The 22,445-nt window shown below is 39.6% G+C and overlaps 2 protein-coding genes across 2 annotated transcripts; both read left to right on the top strand.

Moving 5' to 3' along the window:
- The first annotated feature begins 214 nt into the window (after positions 1–214).
- LOC104437286 lies at positions 215–15,487 on the top strand. The gene is made up of 25 exons (XM_010050206.3): positions 215–573; positions 811–940; positions 1,037–1,093; positions 1,724–1,825; positions 1,918–2,086; positions 2,236–2,334; positions 2,752–2,901; positions 5,197–5,236; positions 5,446–5,503; positions 5,609–5,691; positions 6,667–6,765; positions 6,885–7,000; positions 7,077–7,195; positions 7,720–7,790; positions 9,296–9,401; positions 9,805–9,944; positions 10,102–10,260; positions 10,351–10,454; positions 10,619–10,794; positions 11,803–11,992; positions 12,427–12,526; positions 13,181–13,349; positions 13,730–13,812; positions 13,933–14,009; positions 14,847–15,487. Exons 1-25 carry the CDS (start codon positions 511–513, stop codon positions 15,016–15,018), a joined length of 2,832 nt encoding a protein of 943 aa, XP_010048508.1. The 5' UTR covers positions 215–510; the 3' UTR covers positions 15,019–15,487.
- A 2,842-nt stretch (positions 15,488–18,329) lies between these two features.
- Positions 18,330–21,360, top strand: LOC104437285. Its single transcript, XM_010050205.3, has 7 exons — positions 18,330–18,531; positions 18,622–18,815; positions 18,976–19,029; positions 19,316–19,396; positions 20,076–20,145; positions 20,344–20,432; positions 20,936–21,360. Exons 2-7 carry the CDS (start codon positions 18,639–18,641, stop codon positions 21,068–21,070), a joined length of 606 nt encoding a protein of 201 aa, XP_010048507.2. The 5' UTR covers positions 18,330–18,531; positions 18,622–18,638; the 3' UTR covers positions 21,071–21,360.
- Positions 21,361–22,445: the final 1,085 nt, after the last annotated feature.

Raw genomic sequence — 22,445 nt, 5'->3', positions numbered from 1 at the left:
TTGAGAAAGTATTTTTTTAAATGATTTTTTGTACGGCATGTAAAAATAAATGAATGAAAAATATTTTCTTTATTCATATGAAAAAATTTAAGATATAAATTATTGTGATAATCAAAATATATATGGTCAATTAATATTTCAATCGGCATACGCATCGCATTAAATTGATCACATTTTCAGATTTGTTCCCCCTAAATACACGTATCCATCTCCCTACCCGAGTCAACTCGGATTCATCGTCCTCGTTCCTTGGCAAACCTTGACGCGGATCCCGTGCCGAGCCGCGCTGCGAAACGGAAGGGAAGAGAAAAGAGAAGAGGGGAGTCGTCGGAGTCTCGTCGGAGTCTGGTTCTCCGGTGGAGAAACCGAAGGAGAGAGAGAGAGAGAGAGAGAGAGAGAGAGAGAGATCGCCGTTCCCTCGCCTCAATCCCTAAACCGGCCACGAATCCGTCGCCCGATCGCCGTCGCTCCGTCGGGGGAACCGCCGGTGGCGCCCGGTTGTGGAACCAAATGGCGGCCGGCTCGGATGATCGCCGGCGGGTGGAGCTGATGATGATCTCCGCTCTTCTGCTGGTAAAAAAGAAAAAAACTGAATTTTTTTTGGTGGGTTTAGTGGGTCTGTACGCTTGCCTTTTCGTGCGGTGAAGTAGTAGTAGTAGTAGTTGTTGTTCAGTGTGATGTGTGACGATGTAGTTGATGATTGATTGGGCGCCCTTTGCATTTTGGACTTCTGGGTTGGAGACTGATTTCGTTGTGGCTTGCGGGAATCGGCTTCTGTACTGACGTTCGGAATGTTTTTTGTTCGATTAGCTCCTTGCGGCCGGGTCGTTCGGATCCCCCACCGGGAATCGTGGGAGCGGAAAGCCCTCTTCGGTGTTTTCGCTGTTTAACCTCAGAGAGAAAAGTAGGTTCTGGAGTGAATCTGTTATACGCGGTGGTGGTAAGCCTGTTTATTGTTTTCCTGAGGTCCTGAATATGAAAGTCTATTGTTAAGTTTGTTGTTCACCTTGGTGCCAATTTCTTGAAAAATCTGCAGATCTTGAGGATTTGACCACCCCCGGCAAAACGGCTTATCTCAACTATACCAGGGCAGGTAGTTAGAGTATGGGTTTTGCTCACTTCAATCTTTTGCTTACGTTACATGTTCCTGGATCGATGTTTTGCCTTTTTCATTTCAATGTTTTTGTTGCAACTTTGGTCCTCTTCTACCCTTTTTGGTTGGAAGCAATTCTATGTAACAAAGACTATGAGCTTGAAGTTCTTTGCTTAAGTCTGTTTCGGGAGTCTGGCAGTGATCCTAGGTCAGGTTCAATTCTCTTAAGAAAGGAGCTCAGATGCCATTTTCATATGCAAGCATGTGCTTAAATTATAATTGTAGCAGTTGCACTTCTTAAATGGATCAAACTGTAAGCCTTTTGTGATGAAGCATGAATTCCTTAGTCCAATCCCACTTTGATGTTATGTAATGACAGATTAAGTCCATGCTCATAGGGATTTGGTAAATTGAGATGGTGGGTGTTCTCAAATAGGAGTGTTAACAAGTTTGGGAGTCTCCTTTGGCTGTTAAAGCAAGAACAATTGAGTTCATTAAGTTGCACTAATCAGCTGATCCTTTACTCTTTGTTGGTTCCTATTTCTTCTCATCATGGATTCATGTTTATTGTCTTTTACTTTTCCTGTTGATGGGTTGTTGATATATGGGACATGTTTTATTACTTGTCAGGCAATATTGCGAACTACCTCAAGCTTCTGGAAGTTGATTCTATGTACCTTCCTGTCCCAGTCAATTTCATCTTTATAGGATTTGATGGGAAAGGGAATGAAGGTAATCAATTTGCCCACCAGCAACCTATATCTCAATCTGTCTGCAGACACTGATTTCTTATTAACTTTCCTGTGCTAATCTCTCTCACACAGAATTCAAGCTTCATCCTGAAGAACTTGAGCGCTGGTTCACTAAAATCGATCATATATTCGAGCACACACGAGTTCCTCAGCTAGGAGAAGTTCTCACTCCATTTTACAAGACAACTGTTGATAAAGAGCAAGGACATCACCTTCCTATCATCAGTCATGTAAACTACAAGTAATGGCTTTTGCATTGTGCATCTGCAGTATGCTTTTGAGAATATCACATTTGCCTTTTAGAAATTTGTTCTATTTGATCAAGTTGATTTCCTAATTTATTATCATGCTTTCAAGTTTTAGATGATGTTGCTCAATATGCTTGTGCAGTTTTTCAGTTCATGCCATCCAAATGGGTGAGAAGGTATCTTCTGTTTTTGAGCGTGCCATAAACCTGCTAGCTCGCAAGGATGATGTGTCTGAACCCAGGTAATCATGGATCTGTCTTTTTACTGGGTTACAAAATTTTGAACGTATGTCTATTAAGTGCCCTTTGGGCCTCTACCTATTTGGTTCGGTACGTCACTTTAAACTTCTCTGAACTAGCTCAAGAAAAAGAAAAGGTAGGCTGTTGCATGTCAGCAGTTCTGTTGATGTGGAAGAGTATATCCCTGTATCTTATGCAATTGTCAAGGAGCTATCCATCTTAGTAACTAGGTAGCATCTGGGGCATTTTCCTCCTAAATGCATGGTTAGAATTAAAAAAAGAAATTAAGATCGTATCTGATACTTTTCTTTTCTATTCACATTTTTTGTGGTCCTCCTGGAAGTTGGTACTTATTTAATATTTCGTGTTGCTGCGGGACTGAGCATCTTGCTCTTTGTTCTAATTTTGTCCTTGAACAGGGAAACCGAACATCCTCTTTGGCAAGTAGACATTGACATGGTTGAGGCTCTTTTCACTAGCCTTGTTAAATATCTTCAACTTGAAAATGTATACAACATTTTCATCTTGAATCCCAAGCATGACGAGAAAATAGCTAAATATGGATACAGGTAAATGTCTTGAGGTTGACCTTTTCTAAATATTGACTTTTTATTTGCTGCAGTTGCTTTCAGTAGATATAAGCATGAACATACATGATGATTAAATCCTTGCCTGATTGAGACTGTTTCTTGGTAATAGGATCCTTACCTAGACCCCTAGACTAGGTCGGATTACTTATTTAAGGACTCTGTTAATCGAGGGATAAGGCTTAATTTTTTAAATTGAAGGACAGAAATGGGGAACCTGAACCAGGGGCACAGGTTGTATTTCTTTATCTCTTCTTATATACTACTCTTGGTCTAATCAAGAGGTAATGCAGCACATTTTGGGTAGTTATCTGGCAATGTCCTCCTATGATCATTGTTTCACATCCTTACAGCTTCTACCTTTTCGGACAGCTAATATTTTTCAGCTCTCAATTTTTTGATGTATATAGATAATCCCATTGAAGTGCCAAATAGAACGGACTAAACCTAAAACCTCTAAAAACAATATTAACTCAACAATTGCCAACTATGGAAAATTGAGACAAAGGGTGAGTAGGAAGGCAATATTTGGATGAGGTTCTTAGAGAGAGATTATTTTCATCTTTTTTGTTTGAGGGTTTTTGGTCATATTTTGTGCTTTTACTCTCATATGCTCTAACTTTCTTATTTAAATATTGACTTTTCTTTTTTTGTATCTTGTCATTGCATATTTCCAATGTAGTAGAACAGTATCTTTTAATGATATTAATTTTTCACTAGGAAGGGCGCGAATGATAATCGTTCTATTCTAGAGGCCAAAAATTGATTTTTCTATTTCTATTTCCTGTACAAGTTTCTAAACAAAAATACGCGTTTGATAACCTTATAGATTTTATGTTTTTGAAATAGAAATTTGTTTAATAACGACACAAAATTTCTCCCTCCCAAGTGGTGGTGGGAGGCGTCCAATGTTCGACGATCAGCGATTAGCAGTAGGATGCGGGGGCCGGTTGGTGATCGGCGATGGGAGGCGAGAGGGTGGTGGGCGGACGGTCGGCCGTGGGCGTCCGATGGTCGGCTGTGGGCGGCGGGTGGGCGATAGGTGGTGATGAGAGTTAATGATGAGTAGAGTTTTCATTTCACTTTTGTTCCAGAAGTAGAAAAGTTAAAAATTTTAATTTATGATTTATGGTCCAAATTTATTTAAGAGTAGAACTCGTTCTAGAAATAAAAAAAATGAAATTGCGTTATTAAGGGCTTGTTTGTTAACTATTTAAATAGTGTCGATTTTAAGTTTTCGGGAGTAGTTTGGGAACGTAATCACGTTTGGTAAAATTTTTGTTCCCAGGAACAATTTTTGTTTTTGTTTTTGTTTCCAGAAGTAAATTTGGAACAGAATCAAAAATTAAAAAAAAAAAAAAAAAGTTGATTTTTGTTCCTGAACAAATTTAAGAATCAAGACCATATTTCTCTTCTTCTTTTTCCCTTTTCTTATTCTTTATCTACAATCATCCTATGGTTGCCGTTGTGCGCCGTCCGTCATCCATCGTCCATCGCCCGCCACCGGTCGCCGGCAACTGGTTCAGCAAGCTCTCTGGAGGCTTGTCAGGCCAAGGCGAGGTCTGGCGAGCTCGTTGGAGGCAAGCCTAGCCACCGGCGAGGCTCGACCTTGCCAGATAGCCTCGTCGGTGGTCAAGTGGGCCTTGCCGGGCCGGGCGAGCCTCGCCCGCCACGGTGTTGGCATGCCTCACCCAACCTTGGCGAGGCTTGCCTGGCTACCGGTGAGGCTCGGTGAGGCTGGGTGAGCCTCGCCCAGCTACTGGCAAGGCTCGGCCGACGAGGGCCGGCGACGCTCCGTCTGGCCGGTTGTCGGTCCGGCGACCAGCCACTTGAAGAAAGAGAACAGGAGAGAGAGGATAAAAAGAAAAGAAAAGAAAAATTAAAAATTAAAAGAAAATGATTTGGAGTAGAAATTTTGAGCACGATACCAAATGCAATTCTATTCTAGAATTAGAAATTTTGGACGATTACCAAACGATTTAAAATGCTTAGATTTTGTTCTCGGGAACAGAATAAAAAAGAATAATTTTTATCAAAATTTGTTCCGGAATAGAATCGTTATCAAACGCACTCTAAATGAATTTTTATTTCAAACTTGTTCCGGAGAATAGAAAAATAAAGAAATAGAGAAACATAATGGTTATCATTCACGCCCTAAAATGTTACTCTTGTTTCTCTCATGCCAGTTATTGTATAAGTGGGAATGTGTACCCCTTCAATTTCTTTGCTGATTATCCGGCTTTAAATTAGCTCATTCTTGGTTCAATCTTTTTCCAGGAGAGGTTTATCCAAGTCGGAAATTGATTTCCTTAAGGAGGTAACAAGATGGCCTCTTTTTTTTTTTTTCCAAGTTTGTCTTTTTCTGGTCTCAGTGTTTTCTTTGCCTCCTTTTGTTGCTGATGGCGTTATGGTTTCTATGCATTGCCTAGTTATATCATTTAATTTGCTGGTTTTGTGATGTTTTACTAGATATTCAATGTCCAGTCTGGTTGTTTAGATTGTGCTTACCATCCCTTAATGTTACAGAACAAGAGCTTGCAAGCAAAGGTTCTTCAGACTGGAGGCATTCCTGAAAGCATTTTGGGTAAGAAATATTCTTTCTTATGCCTTCCAGTACTCTTTCATTGTAAACTTTTTCTCGGTGATGCTTTATCTCGAAGTAAGTTACTCCATTTATAATCATCACCAGCTCTTGACAAGATAAAGAGGCCTCTGTATGAAAAGCATCCAATGGCAAAATTTGCTTGGACAGTGACTGAAGACACTGATACGGTTAGTATTTTTGTTTATTGCTCGGACTGGTAGAACACCGCAATTGCTACCTAGAATAGGCATCCATGAGATGTAGTTTCTCATTCTGACTTCGAAATTGATGAAGATTTGGTTGATTGGGTAATGGCAATTTCTTCATGATAGTTTTATGATTTGAACTTATGACCTAATTTAACAAACACACTACCTCGAAGAGGAAAAGCAATTTCAAATACTTAATTAGCATTGTCCATTTAATTGGGATGCTAGATATCTATTCTATCCTAAGGGAGAAGTATAGTTTCAGTGTCCACCAAAAATTACCAATAGCTCTTCTACCAACTAATGAAATGATTTACCATTTCATTGTTTAAGGGCAAAAAGCAGATGGGTATTTGTGCAGTTACCCGAATTTAGGAGGCTCTAAAATAAAAATAATGACTGGTCCCATCAATAAAATTTCTAATTCAACAGGCGTTTTCTCACTCAGAGGAAAGAGGCAGCTCTCTCTTCCACCCCCCCCCCTCCCTCCCTCCCTCCCTCCCTCCCTCCCTCCTCTCTCTCTCTCTCGCGCTTGCTCGCCTATGTAACCTCTTGACATTCACTGCACTACCCTTTTTCAAATTAGTCCCTCATCTTGTCTCCCACCACATTTGGATATTGATGGATTATGTTTTCTTATTTTTCCACAAAACTAATTAGGTGATATATTTTTCTTATTCTCGTACAGACTTAATAATCATGAAGATCATTGAAGCATGGCAGAATTCTATTTGTTTGACTGTGAATATGATATAAATAAAAAATAACTATGCATGCACTATTCATTAATAAGAAATAGATCAAAATATCTTCATAATCAATTAAGAGGACATAGATCAATTATGTAGAAATTTTCTTTTACGCAAAATCATGAAAAAGCAATTCCATCTGTGCCTGAGTACCAGTGTTCATTTGTTACAGTAGAAGCCTATTTTCTGATATTTAGTTATGCAGGCTGAATGGTATAACATTTGCCAAGAAGCACTTGATAATGTTGAGAAGCTGTATCAAGGGAAGGACATGGCAGACATGATTGAGAGCAAAGTTATGCAGGTGAACAGTCTGGCTTATTGTTCATACTGCATGGGGATATTTTATAGAAGCCATCTGAAAGACTTGGCTTTGAAGTTATGCTTCATTGTAAACAACATTCATCCGTTCTGTGGTTTCAGTTATTGAAAGGAAAGAATCAGGATATAAAGCTTCTACTTGAGAAGGAATTAAAATCTGGAGATCTCAGCGGTATTCATCCGGAATGTCTTACAGATGCATGGATTGGAAAGGACAGGTTGGAGTCTATCCTCTTTTTCTGTGGATTTGAAAGGGGTTATCTCAGCCCTTGATGCTTATAAACTCTTCATCAGGTGGGCATTCATTGATTTAAGCGCAGGCCCTTTCTCATGGGGCCCTGCTGTTGGTGGAGAAGGTGTGCGTACAGAATATTCTTTACCAAATGTGACAAGAACCATTGGTGCCGTTGCAGGTAGATTGGGTGATTTTTTGTATCTGGTTTTATTTATCCAAAACGACTCAGATTTCTGTTGGCAATGGTAATATGGTCTAATTATCATGGAGTTACTACCGATGTAGCTTTTGGACATCTACAAATGTTTTTACAGCAACTGGATATCTGCCTTGTATATACACGTTTTATGGCAATATATCTGGGGAAGTGGCATAGTGAAATCTTTAGTTTATTTATTTATTTATTTATTTTGGTTTAATTGTAGTTCTTTATAAAATGACTGTTCCTGTATATCAGAAATGTACTAGAACAGGGGATTTCTTGGATTTCTGAATATAGAAGAACCTGTGATTTCTAAAATTTCTGTGTTATTGTTGGTTCCCAAAGTAGATTAATGAGGACTGTCGTGGTAGCTCTTTATAGTAGCATCATATTGTTGTTATGTTCTGTTAAAGTTAATCTGAGTAAATCTGGTATTTATCAACTGAATTAAAAAAAAAAAAAAATTCCAACCTTATTCATTGTTTTCTTTTGGGAACCAGAAATCTCAGAAGAAGAAGCCGAAGATCGTTTGCAAGATGCAATACAGGAAAACTTTGCCGTCTTTGGGGATGTAAGCTTGTTCTAAAACTGATCCCTGCCCTTTAAATATAATTGGAACTTGAAATCAGTCAAGTGAAATCTGCAAATCTTGTAGGCTGCCTTTCTTCCGTAAAAAGTGTTAATTGATGTCACATGCCATTCCATTTGGATTAGTCTTTTAATTTGGAGTGTAATGTTTTTGTCTTACTCTCTTCTGATCCTAAAATATTGAAAAATAGAAATATTGGAAAGTGCGCTTTTTGTGAGGGTGTTAATGTTCCTTTTTTTAGAGAGGAAGTTTTTCCCACCTGAACAATCTCTCCTCAAACTCCTCAACAATGGGTTCCCAAATGGGTTGGTTTTTGAAGCTAGTGCCCAATGGAAGTCCTAGGTATGTGACTGGAAGAGGTCCTACCCACGTACCAATCTTTGGCCAACACATTACAGATTGTTACGACACCCAACTGGATAAAGTCGCTCTTACTCAAATCAATCAGAAGTCCCTAAATGGCCTTAAAACAAATAAGTTTGTTGCTGAATGTCATCCCCATACATGATGGTGTCATCAGGGAAGAGGAGATGCGAGATGGCACATTGAAGTAACTTCCCACTTGTAAATCATTAACCAGCCGATCTCGGAAGCCTTGCATAGCATTTTCCTCTGCAGTCCATCCTAGAATAAATTACAAAGGAAGGGAAGAGGGAGAAAGCCCTTTAACCATGAAGGGGAAAGGGGAGTCATAGGAGAATTGGGGATGAGGGTTCTCACCTCCCCAAAATACAAATGTTAACAAATCTACTATTAGAGAGTAAATGAGAAAGTGACAAGGTTCTAACTTCTCTCTAAAGAACAAATGTTAACAGATCTACCATTAGAGAATAGAGGAGAGAGCAAAAATTATACAAAGGAGAAGGATTCAACTTCTCATAGTTCTGCTTGCTGAACTCTTGGGATAAGTATGAGAGAGTCTGTGTCTCAACTCTGTGATGCACTGTTGCAGTACGAGTCTTTTGGCATGCAAATTACAAATTCATCTCATATCATTAGTTGTAATTCCTTCAGCATTATTCCATATGGTGAATTCGAACTTAACCTGCTATTCTTTGTCAACTGGATGTCTGCTTAGCAAAAATGTTTGATTTATTATAGAGCTTTTCAATTAGAGGAGCCTTTCAAGAGTGTTTGAAAGACATGCTAAAACTAATAACTACACTTCTTCACTGACAGCCTAACTCCACTGATCCTTTCTCTTTAGCAGTTTGTATCAGTAAATATAATCAATCAATTACTCCATCTTTGGGGCAATTTCACTTCTGGTGTAATGGATCTACTTTTTTGCTTGGCATGATAGCAGTTTTGGTGGGCTCAGGAGGCCACCACTGGAAGTATGACTTCCATATTTTGATGTTAGATTGTCATACCAGGCAGAAGAATATATAATTTCTAAGTAGTTGGTGAAGCATTTCCATGGATTCCTTGACTATATTTTTCATGATCTCGTCTCTGATACTTACATAACTTGGTTTTAATGGCAGAAGGACCATCAGGCCATTGATATTCTTCTAGCAGAGATTGACATATATGAGCTTTTTGCATTCAAACATTGTAAGGGAAGAAAAGTTAAGCTTGCCCTTTGTGACGGTATGGCCTCATTCTTAAAAACAGTGGCTTCTTCTGTAAAAGTTATCTTATGTGGCAATGGAATGGTGGTGATTGTGATGATGACCAAGTTTTTGGGTTTTCGAACATCTGTCAAGTTTACAATAATAGATTTGCTTCTGTCTATCCAGTGGCTAAGTTTTCCAGATGCCCATGTTTTTTCACCGAAGTGAATGTGTGATGCCATGCAGATAATATAAGAAGGAAATTTTTTTCCTTTCCAAATTTTTTTCCAACTTTTTTTGGGAGACTGTTAAACATAGTCAGATGACTTGATATCCCTCGTATTAAAAAATATTCGCTCTGTCCGAAGTGATTCCAATTTGCATGGGTGTTAATTGCCATTAGGTAGTGATTTTGTGTGGTGCTTGTGTTGTCATGTCAGAACTTGACCAGAGAATGGAGGATTTAAAAATTGAACTCCAAGAATTTGAAGGGGAAGACAAAGATGAAGGTCATCGGAGAAAGGCCATGGAAGCGTTGAAACGAATGGAAAGCTGGAATTTGTTCAGTGATACTCATGAGGTATCCATTTTGGTTCTTTTCTTAGAAGTAGTATTACTTTCTCGCTCAACATACAAGCCATCTTGTTTCTTACAGAACTTTGTAAACACTGTTTGTGCTTTTGTATAGATGAGTTTGAATCAGAACGGCCTCTTAAAATTTATTCTTCTCTGTTTAGGACTTTCAAAACTACACGGTTGCTCGAGATACTTTTCTGGCTCATTTAGGGGCGACCTTGTGGGGATCGATGAGACACATCATATCTCCTTCCATGGCTGATGGAGCATTCCATTACTATGAAAAGATATCCTTTCAGCTTTTCTTCATTACCCAGGAGGTATTGCTATATATTTCACCTTTGGATTTAGTAAGTAAAGTTCATCACAGATAAGCGACTCATGTGCTGTGTAACTCTCTTTGGATGCAGAAGGTTAGACACGTTAAGAAGTTACCAGTTGATCTGACAGCTCTCAAGGATGGACTTTCCTCTTTACTTTTACCCTCTCAGAAATCTACTTTCAGTGAGCACATGTATGCTTGAGGTTATTCTGTAATGTCCAGCTTCTTTCCCAATAAGCATAGTTTTGTTTCTTCTTTGGTATGCCTAAGAAGCATAAAGTTGGTGGATCTATTAGGACATAGCTGCTTAACCTTTCAAATACATGTAGTTACTCGGTTTGTTTTAATTTATGTAGCTTACCACTTTCCGAGGATCCTGCTTTAGCAATGGCTTTTTCAGTGGCTCGCAGAGCAGCAACGGTCCCATATATACTTGTTAATGGGACATACAGGAAATCCGTTCGGTCCTATCTTGATTCCTCAATTTTGCAGTATCAACTACAGAGGCTACATGATCATGAATCCCTTAAAGGTCCTCTCTCTCTCTCTCTCTCTCACATATGCACATGGGCTCCTGTACAACAGACTTAGGTTAAAATATATGTATACTTCTTGATTGTCCCTGTGGAATAGTATTTTTCTGACTTTTCATGCCACAAGTGCTATCATTAGAGTGGTATGGATGTTGTTGTCTTGTCTGTCTTTGCTGAGGTAGTCTATCTTGGTAATCCTAGATCCTTTGTTGGATAGGTGTACGTGAATTCATGGATTTATATGGATTCAGAAAGTTTAGTACTGGAGAATTCTCTGTGCGTGTATTCAACAAGAATTAAGAAGTCTCAAGTTTTGCTTTGAGAATTAAACAAAGCTAGATCAGAACCATTTCCGTTGAGGTCCATCTTCAAGGAAAAACACTCAAGGAGCCCATGTGAGACTTAGTTTTGGGCATTAAGGAACATGCCTTAGATCTTTTTTAACCAAAATTTTAGTTGGAGGGGTCATGGTGACAACAAACAAAGAATCAAGTGCAAAAAAGATGATGCTGAAAGAGCCATCTTATAAAGAGGCAAACATCATGGTGGTTGTGGGGGGCTGGGTGAGGGGATTACCATGCTTATTACTGAAGACTGATTCCAGACAAGTGGTGAGGCATTTTTAAGTCCATACACATCAAGTGTGCATCTCAGGTACTGCTGTACCACCACTGCCAGTGATGGTCCATGGTTAATACGTGTTCTTAGCTCTGAGGAGAAAAACTGATGCCTTACAGGCAGAAATTCCATTAGCAGTATCCTTTTTCTATAATTGTGATTGTACTAGAGACTTGTTAACATGCTTCAAGTAGCTTTGTCCAAAAGGAGTCCGTGCCTTTTAGCTCTCATCATATATTCTAGAATCCCTACAATGTTTACTGGATTTGTACTGTGTGGAAACGATCCAATTTTTCTCTCTTTTTTTTTTTTTTTTTGGTTGTTCTACTTGGAGAGCTTGTTGCTCACATCTTATACTAGTAATGATGCCAGTTCCTGCTTTTATGCAGGGATGCACGCCCATAGCAGGTCAACCCTGGAAGTTCCAATATTTTGGTTTATTCATAGCGATCCTTTGTTGGTTGACAAGCATCATCAGGCAAAAGCTCTTTCTGATATGGTTATAGTAGTACAATCTGACTCGCCATCGTGGGAGAGCCATCTGCAATGCAATGGGGAGTCATTGTTGTGGGATTTGAGGTATAATATTTTGCCTTTGGCCCTTTCATTAAGCTATATCTGATGATGGGTGACACCTAGGCTTCCCATGTGGCCATGTTTTTTGCACCCCAGTTATCTTAACTTCTGCACTCAGTCATGTGACATTTTCATGGTAGTGGGACTTATTTGGACTTCCTAGTGTTTGATGTTAAGCTTCTTAGTCACCCATCCTTCCAAAATTTTATGTTTAGGTTGAGTCAGTTATGCTGAATTGGTAAAACTCAGTAATACATGATACAAAAATTAGCTTTTTACAGAATTCCCTTGCATATTGAGTGGTGACAATAAGAAAGTTTGAGGTGTTTGCTGTACCAGATTTTCTTGTTTGCTTAAATCTTTATAGGATTTACTTTATAACCAAGGATGGGGCTGGTTTTAATGCTTTATGTATTTTTATGCTTGATTTCGTTCAGGAGGCCAGTAAAAGCTGCATTATCAGCTGCTGCAGAACATCTTGCTGGTTTGCTTCCTCTTCATCTGGTTTACAGTCACGTCCATGAAACTGCAGTTGAGGTATGCCTGAACTCTGATGTGCAATGATGTGTGACTGTCTGTTTTCCTATATTGTCACCATTCTGTATAATGCTTTCGTTTCTGGAGCTTCTCATATGAGAAATGGACATTTATTTGTGCAATTGGGCATTGCTTTGTTTTATGAGATTAACTTATTTTTATAGTTCCTGAGGCTGCTAATGTTATTCTGTTATATCATTTGTCGAATCTGCGCTATCACTTGCTTGTGCAACAAGCATGCTTGATATGGGCATGCATGTAAAGACGCAAGAAGGTCATTGATTTTTTTGGGGGCCAATGTGTATGAGACTATGCGCATACTCATGAAAACATGGGCTGAGTACTTCCCATGCATAGATGATGGGGTCTAGTTGTGCATGCTCATCATCCACTTCCTTTTTTAACTGGTGGTATTTCTCTTGATTAATTTCTGTTGAGATGTTGATTATCGTATTCTGAGCAGTGAAATTTGAAATGCTATATCTTGAAGAAACTTGATATTCCAGCAGGTGGCATTATGTGTTTATAATCCTTGATTTGTTATAATCTGGCATGTCATTGCTACTGTACTTTTTGTATTTAGATTGTCCCAGTGAGACATGTGCGGTTTGGCATGTTAGGGTTGTTTGTTTATGTGTGCATCCTCTTTGACAGGATTGGGTTTGGTCGGTGGGATGTAATCCCTTTTCTGTGACTTCTCAAGGTTGGCACATTTCAAGTTTTCATTCCGATAGCATTGCTCGGAGCTATATCTTTACAGCACTTGAGGAATCAATACAGCTCGTCAACTCGGCCATCCACCTTTTAGTTGTTGAGCGGACCAGTATCCTTGCCATTAGATGGTTGCATCTGCATATTGCTAAACTTTTATTGAGCCCTTCTAATGTGCTTCCATACGAGAAATTCTTTTGGTGGCTTTTGAACTATATCCTGACGTTCATTTTATTTGGGACTTGCACTTGAAGGAATCTGCAATTATGTGGACCATATAGTTCATTTGGGTTGGATATGTTCTGAGAAGACTATTATCTTATAAACCATTTTTCTTGAATAAACATAGCTGATGTCGGATGGGAATTACAGCTGTTCGTCCCAAACTTTATGAATTTTTTTTACTTTTTATTATTTCAGTTGGAACCTCTGTTTGGTTATTTTTAGTGATCTCGAGCCAAAATTACTATCAAGAGACTTAACGAAATTTAGCTGAGAAGACGTATAAAATCTTTCAGTCACAGGAGCGCGACCTAGTGTATAAATACAATACCCTGATTGGGCTTTGGAAAAGGGTCAGTATGTCTTTTCTCTCCTCTTCTAATCAATTCCCATTTGAAGTCTGTACCTGTCAAAGTGTACGTGATGAAGTTCCTCCTTTACATTGACATGGACAAATTTATCTTTCTTTTCAGATCTCAACAAGTGTTGGAGAATTGCGCTATACAGATGCCTTGAGATTTTTGAATACACTGGAGGATGCATCTAAAGGGTGAGGCAACTACTAACTGGATATTTCCATTGGGCTATTTTAAGGGTAATTAGTAATATGGGTGCATAATTAGATACAGCAAATGTGTAGAATTGGACAAGCCTTTGAAGATAAGTAGAGTATGGTTACAAAGTAGAGGTGGGAGCTTGTATTATCAGTTTATAGATTTGCTGGAAAACTGATAATCAGCTGGGGTAGCTCTCTGATCTGGGAGAGTGCTTAGGAGACTGTTGGATACCCCGCATCTCTTATTCCTGATTATGAGTTTTGGTATGCTACTCTAGTCTGCTATCATGATGATTAGCACCTTATTGCCCTTATAGATTTTGAGTGCAAAAAAAAGCAGAAACTAGTTCAGTGGCATGTTTATGCTGCTGCTATGAGGGGCTCATATGAGCCATTACTATAGTAATTAAGTCTGTCTAGTCTGAAGCTCATGCCATCAGTATTGAGGTAATTATGTGCCAGCTGAGACTGCTAATCAATTGGACTACATGTATTCCCAGATGCAAATGCAACATTTGCAGGATGGAATTGGGGAAGGAATGTATCTTCGGGAAATATTATTAGCCGTATTCACTGAAAGCAGATTATGCTGAGTGGCTGATGCTGTACCTCAAATATTAGTTTCACTGTCGGTAGTTTTTTGCTTTTTCCATCTCTAATTGCCGTTGCCTCAGTGCTCTCTTTTGCCGTGTCACATAATAGGGAGGGAAAAGCATCATTATCTGCAACTTAAATACAGGAATTGCAATTTTCCCATGGCAATCTTGGAAATTTACTGTATTTATGGTGTTTATGATCAGTTTCCTAACTAGCTGTCTGTTTGCTGTCTAGGTTTGCTCATCAAGTGAATTCAACCATTGCGCTGCTTCATCCTGTCCAGTGCATGCGAGAAAGGAAAGTGCACGTCGTCTTCGATATGAGCACGGTCCCAGCTTTTCTCGTTGTTGCGGGCATTCTCTTCTTTGTGTTGAAGCCGAAAAGACCAAAGCCAAAAATTAATTGAGGGCGCCACCGAACGGACTCCCTGCGTGATCTAGATGGTGCATATTTTCTGGCGACTGTTAACCGCAAATTCGAACTGCTAAGTCAGAAGGACGTTACATCTCCAAGTCGAGGACAATTTTTTCATGGCAAGTCCAGCCTTTGTGTGCGCTGCGCAGCGCAGCAGCCAATGCCGCCTGGTCAAAATTTTTATGAGCCCGTTTGTCATAAAGTTGGGAAGTCAATGTGAGTATAGAGCAGTCAACAGGAAAACCGACAGATTTGACACTTGAATTGTAGGGTTAGAGAGGACACCACCTGCCTAGCTATATGAACTTTTCTTAATATTTTTTTGTAGATTTCCAAGTTTTTCTGGGGAGTTCAAATCAGGTGTCAGGAGAGGTGATTTGGCCGTGATTTGTTTGACAAATTTTGTCATTGCAAGGACAATCTGATGTTTGTCCTTTTATTTGTCCTGCTCTTTTCTTCTTCTTCTTCTTCTTCTTCTTCTTCTTATTTTTTTATGATTGAATCTACTAATTCGCTCTATTCTTGCAATTTGATTGTTTGATACCCACTAGTGCGTCCATAAAGAAAAGTTATCAACCAATTATGTAAGTCATTAAGGTAATTATAGGAGTACTAGAGAGCTCGATTTATGATATTATGCAAGATGCAACTTGAAATCATTGACTGACCCAAAAAAAAAAAAAAAACTTTGAAATCATTGAATGATATCGAGGAATAAAAAAGTAGCCATAGGTAATGCCTAGAACGTAGCGTGAGTAGAACAAAGAGGTTTAGCACATTTAATGAGAAAATTATTCAAAAAGTGTTAAATTTAGTATATTTTTGTTAATTCACTTCTAGATTTTTTAATTTTATCAATTGAACTCTAAATCTTTTTCATAGTAGAAGTGCAACCAAAAGTTGGCATGGGAATATTTAAGTGCCAAAATTTTCAATAAGTACACTTAAGTGCTACTTTTTTTCATAAAAGTGGAACACTTCAATGTTAAGTCCAGTGAAAGTAGCTGGAAACCCAATGTGGCATATTTTTAATAATACATGTAGTTTACGTAGTTTGACGAAAGCCAACATAGCAATAAAGGTGCAAAATGGACGAAATTGAATTTTAATATAAATATTAATTAAAAAAAATAAGAAAAAGATCTACAACAAGCATTCAATAAAGGCTTGCATAGCCCTCGTCATCACAGCCTCGACGACGGTAGGGTAAGGGTCAACCAGGGTCACCAAGTCCTAGTCAGTAGCTAACAACCTTGGCCGATCGCCAACAAGAGCTTGCAAGGCAAGAGCTAGCAACCCTCATTGGATTTGGGGGAGGGTCGCGACCCTTACCCTATATCTATGTGAGGGCCTATAGGCCCTCATCAACAATCGGCTAAGCTTGCCAGCCATTACTTAGGGTCTGATGACCCCAGTTGAGCCTCACCCTATTGTTGTTAGCTCTTCTCGATGATGGTGGAAGGCGGAGGTGAGGGCTGTGCAAGCTCTCGTTGATTGTTGCTGTAGGTCTTTTTCTTTTTTAGTTTTTAAAATTTATTTTGATTCATATTTATATTAAATTCAATTTTGGGGCCATGCCAACGCTAAAATGATGTTATTTTGCACTTATCTCACTAGAAAAATGCAACGTTAACAATTTGGTCGAAATTTCTTGCCATTGGCACGTAAGTGTTTCATTCTTCTCCAATGTTGGCATTTAAATGTATCTTTTGTAATTTTTGACATTTAAGTATCTCATTATTTGCGATGTTCGCACCTCACTTTTTCATGTATGGCCAATTGAGTTCATTTGGTTAATTTGGGTTGAAAATTGCTAATGTACAGGACAATTGTCCTAAGTAATATAGTTAATGCATATATGGATAATTTTTGATAATATTTTAATTATTTTATTCTTCTCTTTTTCTTCTTTTCTTTTTTCCCCCTCCTCTTCTTTTCTTTTCTTTTTCCCTTTTCACACCACTGGTCTCATCTTTGTCGACCTCACATGAGGGCATCCCTTGCTTGAGGTCGATGATGATAGATCTCGCCTAAGATCAATGGAGGTCACAAGCCATCGCTGAGGCCCATGGTGGTTGGTAGAGGGAAAAAGGAAAAAAAAGAAAGAAAAGAGGAGAAGAATAAAAGGACAGTTGCCGTTCAATCTAAAGAACCCATTGCTGGATAGTACGACTATTGATGCGTGCATGGGCGAGTGATTCTGAAATGGGGGAAATTTCTAGTTGTGTATGGGAATGGTGCATATGGGGATGGTTGTTGATGGGTAAATAAGAAATGTAGGTTGGATGCAATCACCATCGAAACCTAAAGGACACGCCACCAATCAAAAATGAAGATTGAAATCGATGAAATTCACTAGGAAGGCTTAAAAGGACAAGCAACCCACCAAGAATATAAGATTTTAGGATAGAATAAGCTCACTACCAAAGCTTCAAAGGAAAATCATCAGCTGAGGATAAAGCTCTTCTTGACTCACCATCAAGGTGTAATCCACTCTCCTAGGTTAAAGAGACCGAAACAAGAGTTTTTCAATCTCCAAATATAGTCACTCAAATAGAGGAAAATCACACGTGTGTTTGCATTCATCAAAATCGTTTGTCTTACAAATGAGAACTCTTCTCAATTTATAGCAGAATTACGACATAGGAAATAGACAAATAATAAATAGACAAGCGAACTTCCCCATACATTAAAGGGCATGAGAACTAGAAAGCAATGACCTAAGAACTCAGAGTTTTAAGTCTTAAAACTTACACGACAATAAAGACTCTTAGGAACTTAGGGATGCAATTAACGACATGAGAACTTGTGTTCTTGATTTTTTCAGCCTCTTATCTTCAAAACTCGTCCACCAACCTTGAGCAGAAAAATATCCATATTAAAAGTTCATCAAATATCCATAACCTCCCATCCATATATAGTCGATTAACTCGGAAATCGACAACTAATATGGTGAATCGATAACTTTTATCATTCTCGACCCGTTGAAACATGTAATTACCAAATTCTACCTCGACTTAAATGAGCATCAATAGTGTCGTAGTCGTTGATGGAGCTAATTTGATTGTGGAAAATAGTACCAAGCAAAGAATAAAGAGCAGGCAAAGTGAAAAGGAGAAAGGAAATGCCAACAGCGCACGAGTAAAAAGCTGGAAATCGTTGTCTCAATTGAGGTAGATGAATCTAGAAACAAATTAAAAAATAATTAAAAAATATTATTCGAAATCCACCCCCACAAATTTGGAAATCTCTCTTTTTTGACCCCTTTTCTGGTTAGTATATAATGCTACTCGCCTACAGAGGAAGCTCCCCAGTTGACGAAGACCGAGCGGTTGGAGCCAGAAGCTTCCGGAGACCTAGGGAGATCGCGTTGAACGGACCTCCGTCGCCGCCGCCGCCGCCGCCGTCGTCGTCGCCGTCGCCGTTTCGGGGGTGGTCGCCGGGCGCGTCCTGGTCGCCTGCGAGTCCTTGATCGGGGTCGATTCAGGCCGCATTCGCAGCGCAGGTAGTACCCGTTTTTCCCGTTTTTCCCGTTCCTCGAGATCTGTTTCGGTTTCCGTCGGCGGCGCGGGCAGTGAACGGTTCCGGTGGACAGGGCGGGGGATCGCCGAGATGGAGGGAGGAGTGTCGGTGGAGGAGGAGGAGAAGAAGGAGTCGATGTCGTACAGGTATTGGGTGAGGGAGGCCACGGGGGAGGCCGCGCCCGCTCCGGTCCCGCGGAAGCTCACGCCGCAGGACGTGGTCTCCGATTCCCGGTCGCCGGCGACCCTCGGTTCCGTGTGGAATAAGGTGGTTGGATCGTCTTCTTCGTTTCTGTCTCCGATTGGTTGCTGTTGTGATGTGGAAGTGTGACGCTTTAGGATGATGGATAGCGTGGATGGTGTTTTACTGTCAGTTTTTTGTGTTCTGTTTTTGGCTGAAAAGGTTTTGTGACTTCTGTTTTCGTCAGGCCGGAACTTGGGAGGAGAAGAACCTCAATAAATGGGCTTCAGATAGGATTCAGGTTAGTTTGCTGCTTGCAACTTTTGAATTCCCATTTTTTAGCTGAGATGTCAAATATTTTTCTTGGAATGAGCTTCCGGGGGATCGGAATGTTGGTGGGTTAGTACTTATTCCCATCTTTTTGGATAAGCAAATTCTTTTAAGAGCCAGCCTAAGCATTATAACAAATCTGAAAAGTTCAAGAGAGAGTGTATCTTAAGGGCAAGGACCGACTGACTGCAATGCCGATTTCTTTCCATGCAAATCCCATGTATTTGGTCACACCATTTATCGTGGTTCCATTGCAGGAGCTGCTCACATCGATCGGCTCACTGGAATTCAATGGTGGCTGTGCAGAGATATCAGAAGTGTCAAACTGCAGTGGTGATGTGAGTTTTTGATGGCTTCATTCATGGAATTAAACTTTCATTGGATGGGCTTGGAGATCTTGCAAAAGCATCTTGGTCTTTACAGTTTACTGTAGTTGGTGGATAAATTTATATCTAGAATTTGTGTGGATGATTCTATGTTTAGCTTGCTGACAGTTATGATCTCTCATTCTGTTCCCATTGTTATAAAATTTATGGAAGCTTCTTGCCAATATGTCAAGGTTCTTCCAAAAAAAAACTGTATGATGTGGTTCTTGAGGTTTGAACTGGGTAAATATGCTAGTTAGTCATCAGAGGTGAAGCCAAGCCCATGAAAATGCATTCTTTCCTGGGCTTGATATCATACATATTAGAAAGGATGTAATATTTTTTAATATAGGTAATGTGTGATGCCACCAATGAATTGGTGAACAGTGAAACGTTACATTCATTATGTGAACATGTATGGAATGCACTAAAAATGAAAGGCATCTTTACTAGAGTACATTATGGTACGCATTTTATAAGTGTATGAATCGTCTTACTACAAGAAAATAGTACTTTGTGCAAAGATGAGAAAGCGTGCAAGTTTTAGAAGCTTTAGTGAAATGTGTAGGCACATATAATTCATATAAAAGTGTGGGTATTTTAATAACAGTGTACTTAACAATTGTACTATTGTTTTTGTCTGACTGATCAGGCATTCCTGGTGACTGTGCGGAACAAGAAAAGGGTTGGTTACACTTATGAGCTGAAGTTAAGAATCAAAGGTTGGTGTGCATCTCTCTCTCTCTCTCTCTCTCACACACACACACACACACACACACCCCAACCACACACATGCACACGTGCACTGTCACCCCCCCATACCCACTCACACCTGCACATGCATGCATGTATGCACACACATTTTGTGTGCAAACAGACAAATGTCAATGACATTGACTGGGTGTTTGTGTCTATTTAAGGAGAGTGGACTATCAAGGAGGAGAAAAAGAAAGTCAAAGGTCATTTGGAGATCCCTGAGTTTTCATTTGGTGAGCTAGATGACCTGCAGGTACATTCTTTGATGATATCGAGATCTTTTACTTTGTACAGGTGAATATTAATGCTTGCATGACTAGAAATCTCTGGATATGGCTAAAACTAAAGAAATGCACATTTGCTGTGGACAATAAAATGACGATGGGTTTATATCAGAAAAATGTATTGGCAACTTCTCTAAGGATGAGTTGAGCGTGAGAGATGTGTAACATTGAGAGGTCGCGGTGCCTAGCTGGGTAGCAGTGCTTGTAAGTCATTGGCCATATTATGGTCTTTATTGACAATCCAGCAATCTGGTAGAACAAGATCTTTGATTTTACTCATCTCTTTGGCGTTCTTGTCCATTTTTGTCTATAGGTATGTCTGTTTTCAAGTCCCAGTGTTTGAATAATTTGACTAGTTGATTTCTTCTTTGGTTGAACAATTTGGTCATTTGCATGGGTAGTCTGATTTATCTATTCTTTTTTTGGGTCGGAGGAGTGATTAATCTATTTATTGGCATTACAATACTTGTAGATGGATGTCGGACTAAGTGAGGAAAAGGATCTTCTGCAACAAGATAAGCAGCAGATCTGTAAGGATTTGAAACAATTTTTGCATCCAGTTCGGGAGAAACTGCGTCAATTCGAGGAGGAATTGAAAGATAGGTAGTCTTATGCTACTCACAATAAGATAGGTAGTGTCACGGTAATTCGACATTGTCTGGAAGCCTTTATTTTGGCTGACAGTCAACTGCAAAACTGCTTCTCAGTATTTATGATAATTCGGATTTAATGTCACCAACTCAATGCCTTTGGACGCATCCAGTGTGCGGAAGGCTCTTGTAATGCTTAAATGTACTGTAATTGTTCAACAGCCGTGGGTCGGAGGACTTAATTTTAGTTGTTTTAAGCTGTTCTGTCCCCTTTCATCAACTTATCCTACTATGGTATCTTCCATAACTGTTGGTGAAATCAATTGCTCAAATACAGCTTTTGACCGAGTTGTCGCATCCTCTTGTGCATTTTACTCTGTCGTCAGCTTGAATTGGTTCGCGAAGAATCTTCCGCCTAGGCTGTGGAACTACGCGGGAGGGTTCTGTTGACTTCGTTCTCGTTTTACAACAAGAATTATGAAATGATTCCTCGAGCAGATTTTGGATGTCAGGCCTGTATGTATGACGTCATTTTCTTTGAGTTTTGATCCTTTGATGAGAACAAGCACTGTGGTCATCATTCATGGCTCTCGCCAATTGCCAGAGCAGAAATGCCCGATGAGGCGAGAGGTCTCCACGGTTTCTGGTATGACAAGAAATCATTGTTTTTGGCTTGTTCCTCGTGGTGTTGGATTTGAGGAGCCGTTCAGGCAACGGTGGCGACACCATGTCCGATTCACCAACAAACTTGAATTTACGAAGTTGTCATTGTCCTTTTCATGATACCCTTGTCAGTTTTTCTTGACCCCGTCCTTCCATTTAGAAAAACCTTAAACCCATTCCTTAGACATTACTGATGCTGATATACCCTGGTCATCGCGGCCCCCCTGTCTCCGCCGTGCGTCCCCTAGCTGTCTTGCTCTCTCTCTCTCTCTCTCTCTCTCTCTATTGTGCTGGGTGTCTTTTCAATAATTAGACCTGCGAAATGGTCGACTATGGTTCTGCTGTTCTTTGCTTTGTTTTCTATTTCCTCGTGTCCTAATAGAAAACAGGGCCTAGGTTATCTCTTCGGTGGCTTCCTTGATGCTTGTCATATGTCGCCGCATTGAGATATGAATCAATTGCAGTATTAAGAAAATGCAAAAGTGTCCAAAGGGTTTTATATTTACAGATGTCAATTTAGTCATAAATCTTTCAATTGTATGCAATGCGTTTGGGAACTTATTTGTGAATGGGCTTTGAACACTAAAGTCCTTTGGGCTAAACATGAAGTGTTTGTGAAAATTTTTACAAGTCCCATTAACCAAAAGCTAGCCTTCTCAAGGTTGAAAGCCAAGGCTAGTCTTGGGGTGCCTTGGGCTACCAGCCTTCTACACATGTAAAAATTACTGT

This window comes from Eucalyptus grandis, chromosome 3, assembly GCF_016545825.1.
Source record: "Eucalyptus grandis isolate ANBG69807.140 chromosome 3, ASM1654582v1, whole genome shotgun sequence".
In the NCBI taxonomy this organism is placed as follows: domain Eukaryota; kingdom Viridiplantae; phylum Streptophyta; class Magnoliopsida; order Myrtales; family Myrtaceae; genus Eucalyptus; species Eucalyptus grandis.
This window is presented reverse-complemented; position numbering and strand designations above follow the sequence as displayed.

What these genes read in the sequence shown, in the direction of transcription:
- LOC104437286 (XM_010050206.3), top strand. Translation starts at nt 511, where the DNA reads ATGGCGGCCGGCTCGGATGATCGCCGGCGGGTGGAGCTGATGATGATC. An exon ending in GATGATGTGTCTGAACCCAG is followed by an intron (nt 2,335 to 2,751) that starts GTAATCATGGAT and finishes GTCCTTGAACAG; the next exon opens with GGAAACCGAACATCCTCTTT. An exon ending in TTTTCTTCATTACCCAGGAG is followed by an intron (nt 10,261 to 10,350) that starts GTATTGCTATAT and finishes CTTTGGATGCAG; the next exon opens with AAGGTTAGACACGTTAAGAA.
- LOC104437285 (XM_010050205.3), top strand. Translation starts at nt 18,639, where the DNA reads ATGGAGGGAGGAGTGTCGGTGGAGGAGGAGGAGAAGAAGGAGTCGATG. An exon ending in TCGGTTCCGTGTGGAATAAG is followed by an intron (nt 18,816 to 18,975) that starts GTGGTTGGATCG and finishes TGTTTTCGTCAG; the next exon opens with GCCGGAACTTGGGAGGAGAA. An exon ending in TGTCAAACTGCAGTGGTGAT is followed by an intron (nt 19,397 to 20,075) that starts GTGAGTTTTTGA and finishes CTGACTGATCAG; the next exon opens with GCATTCCTGGTGACTGTGCG.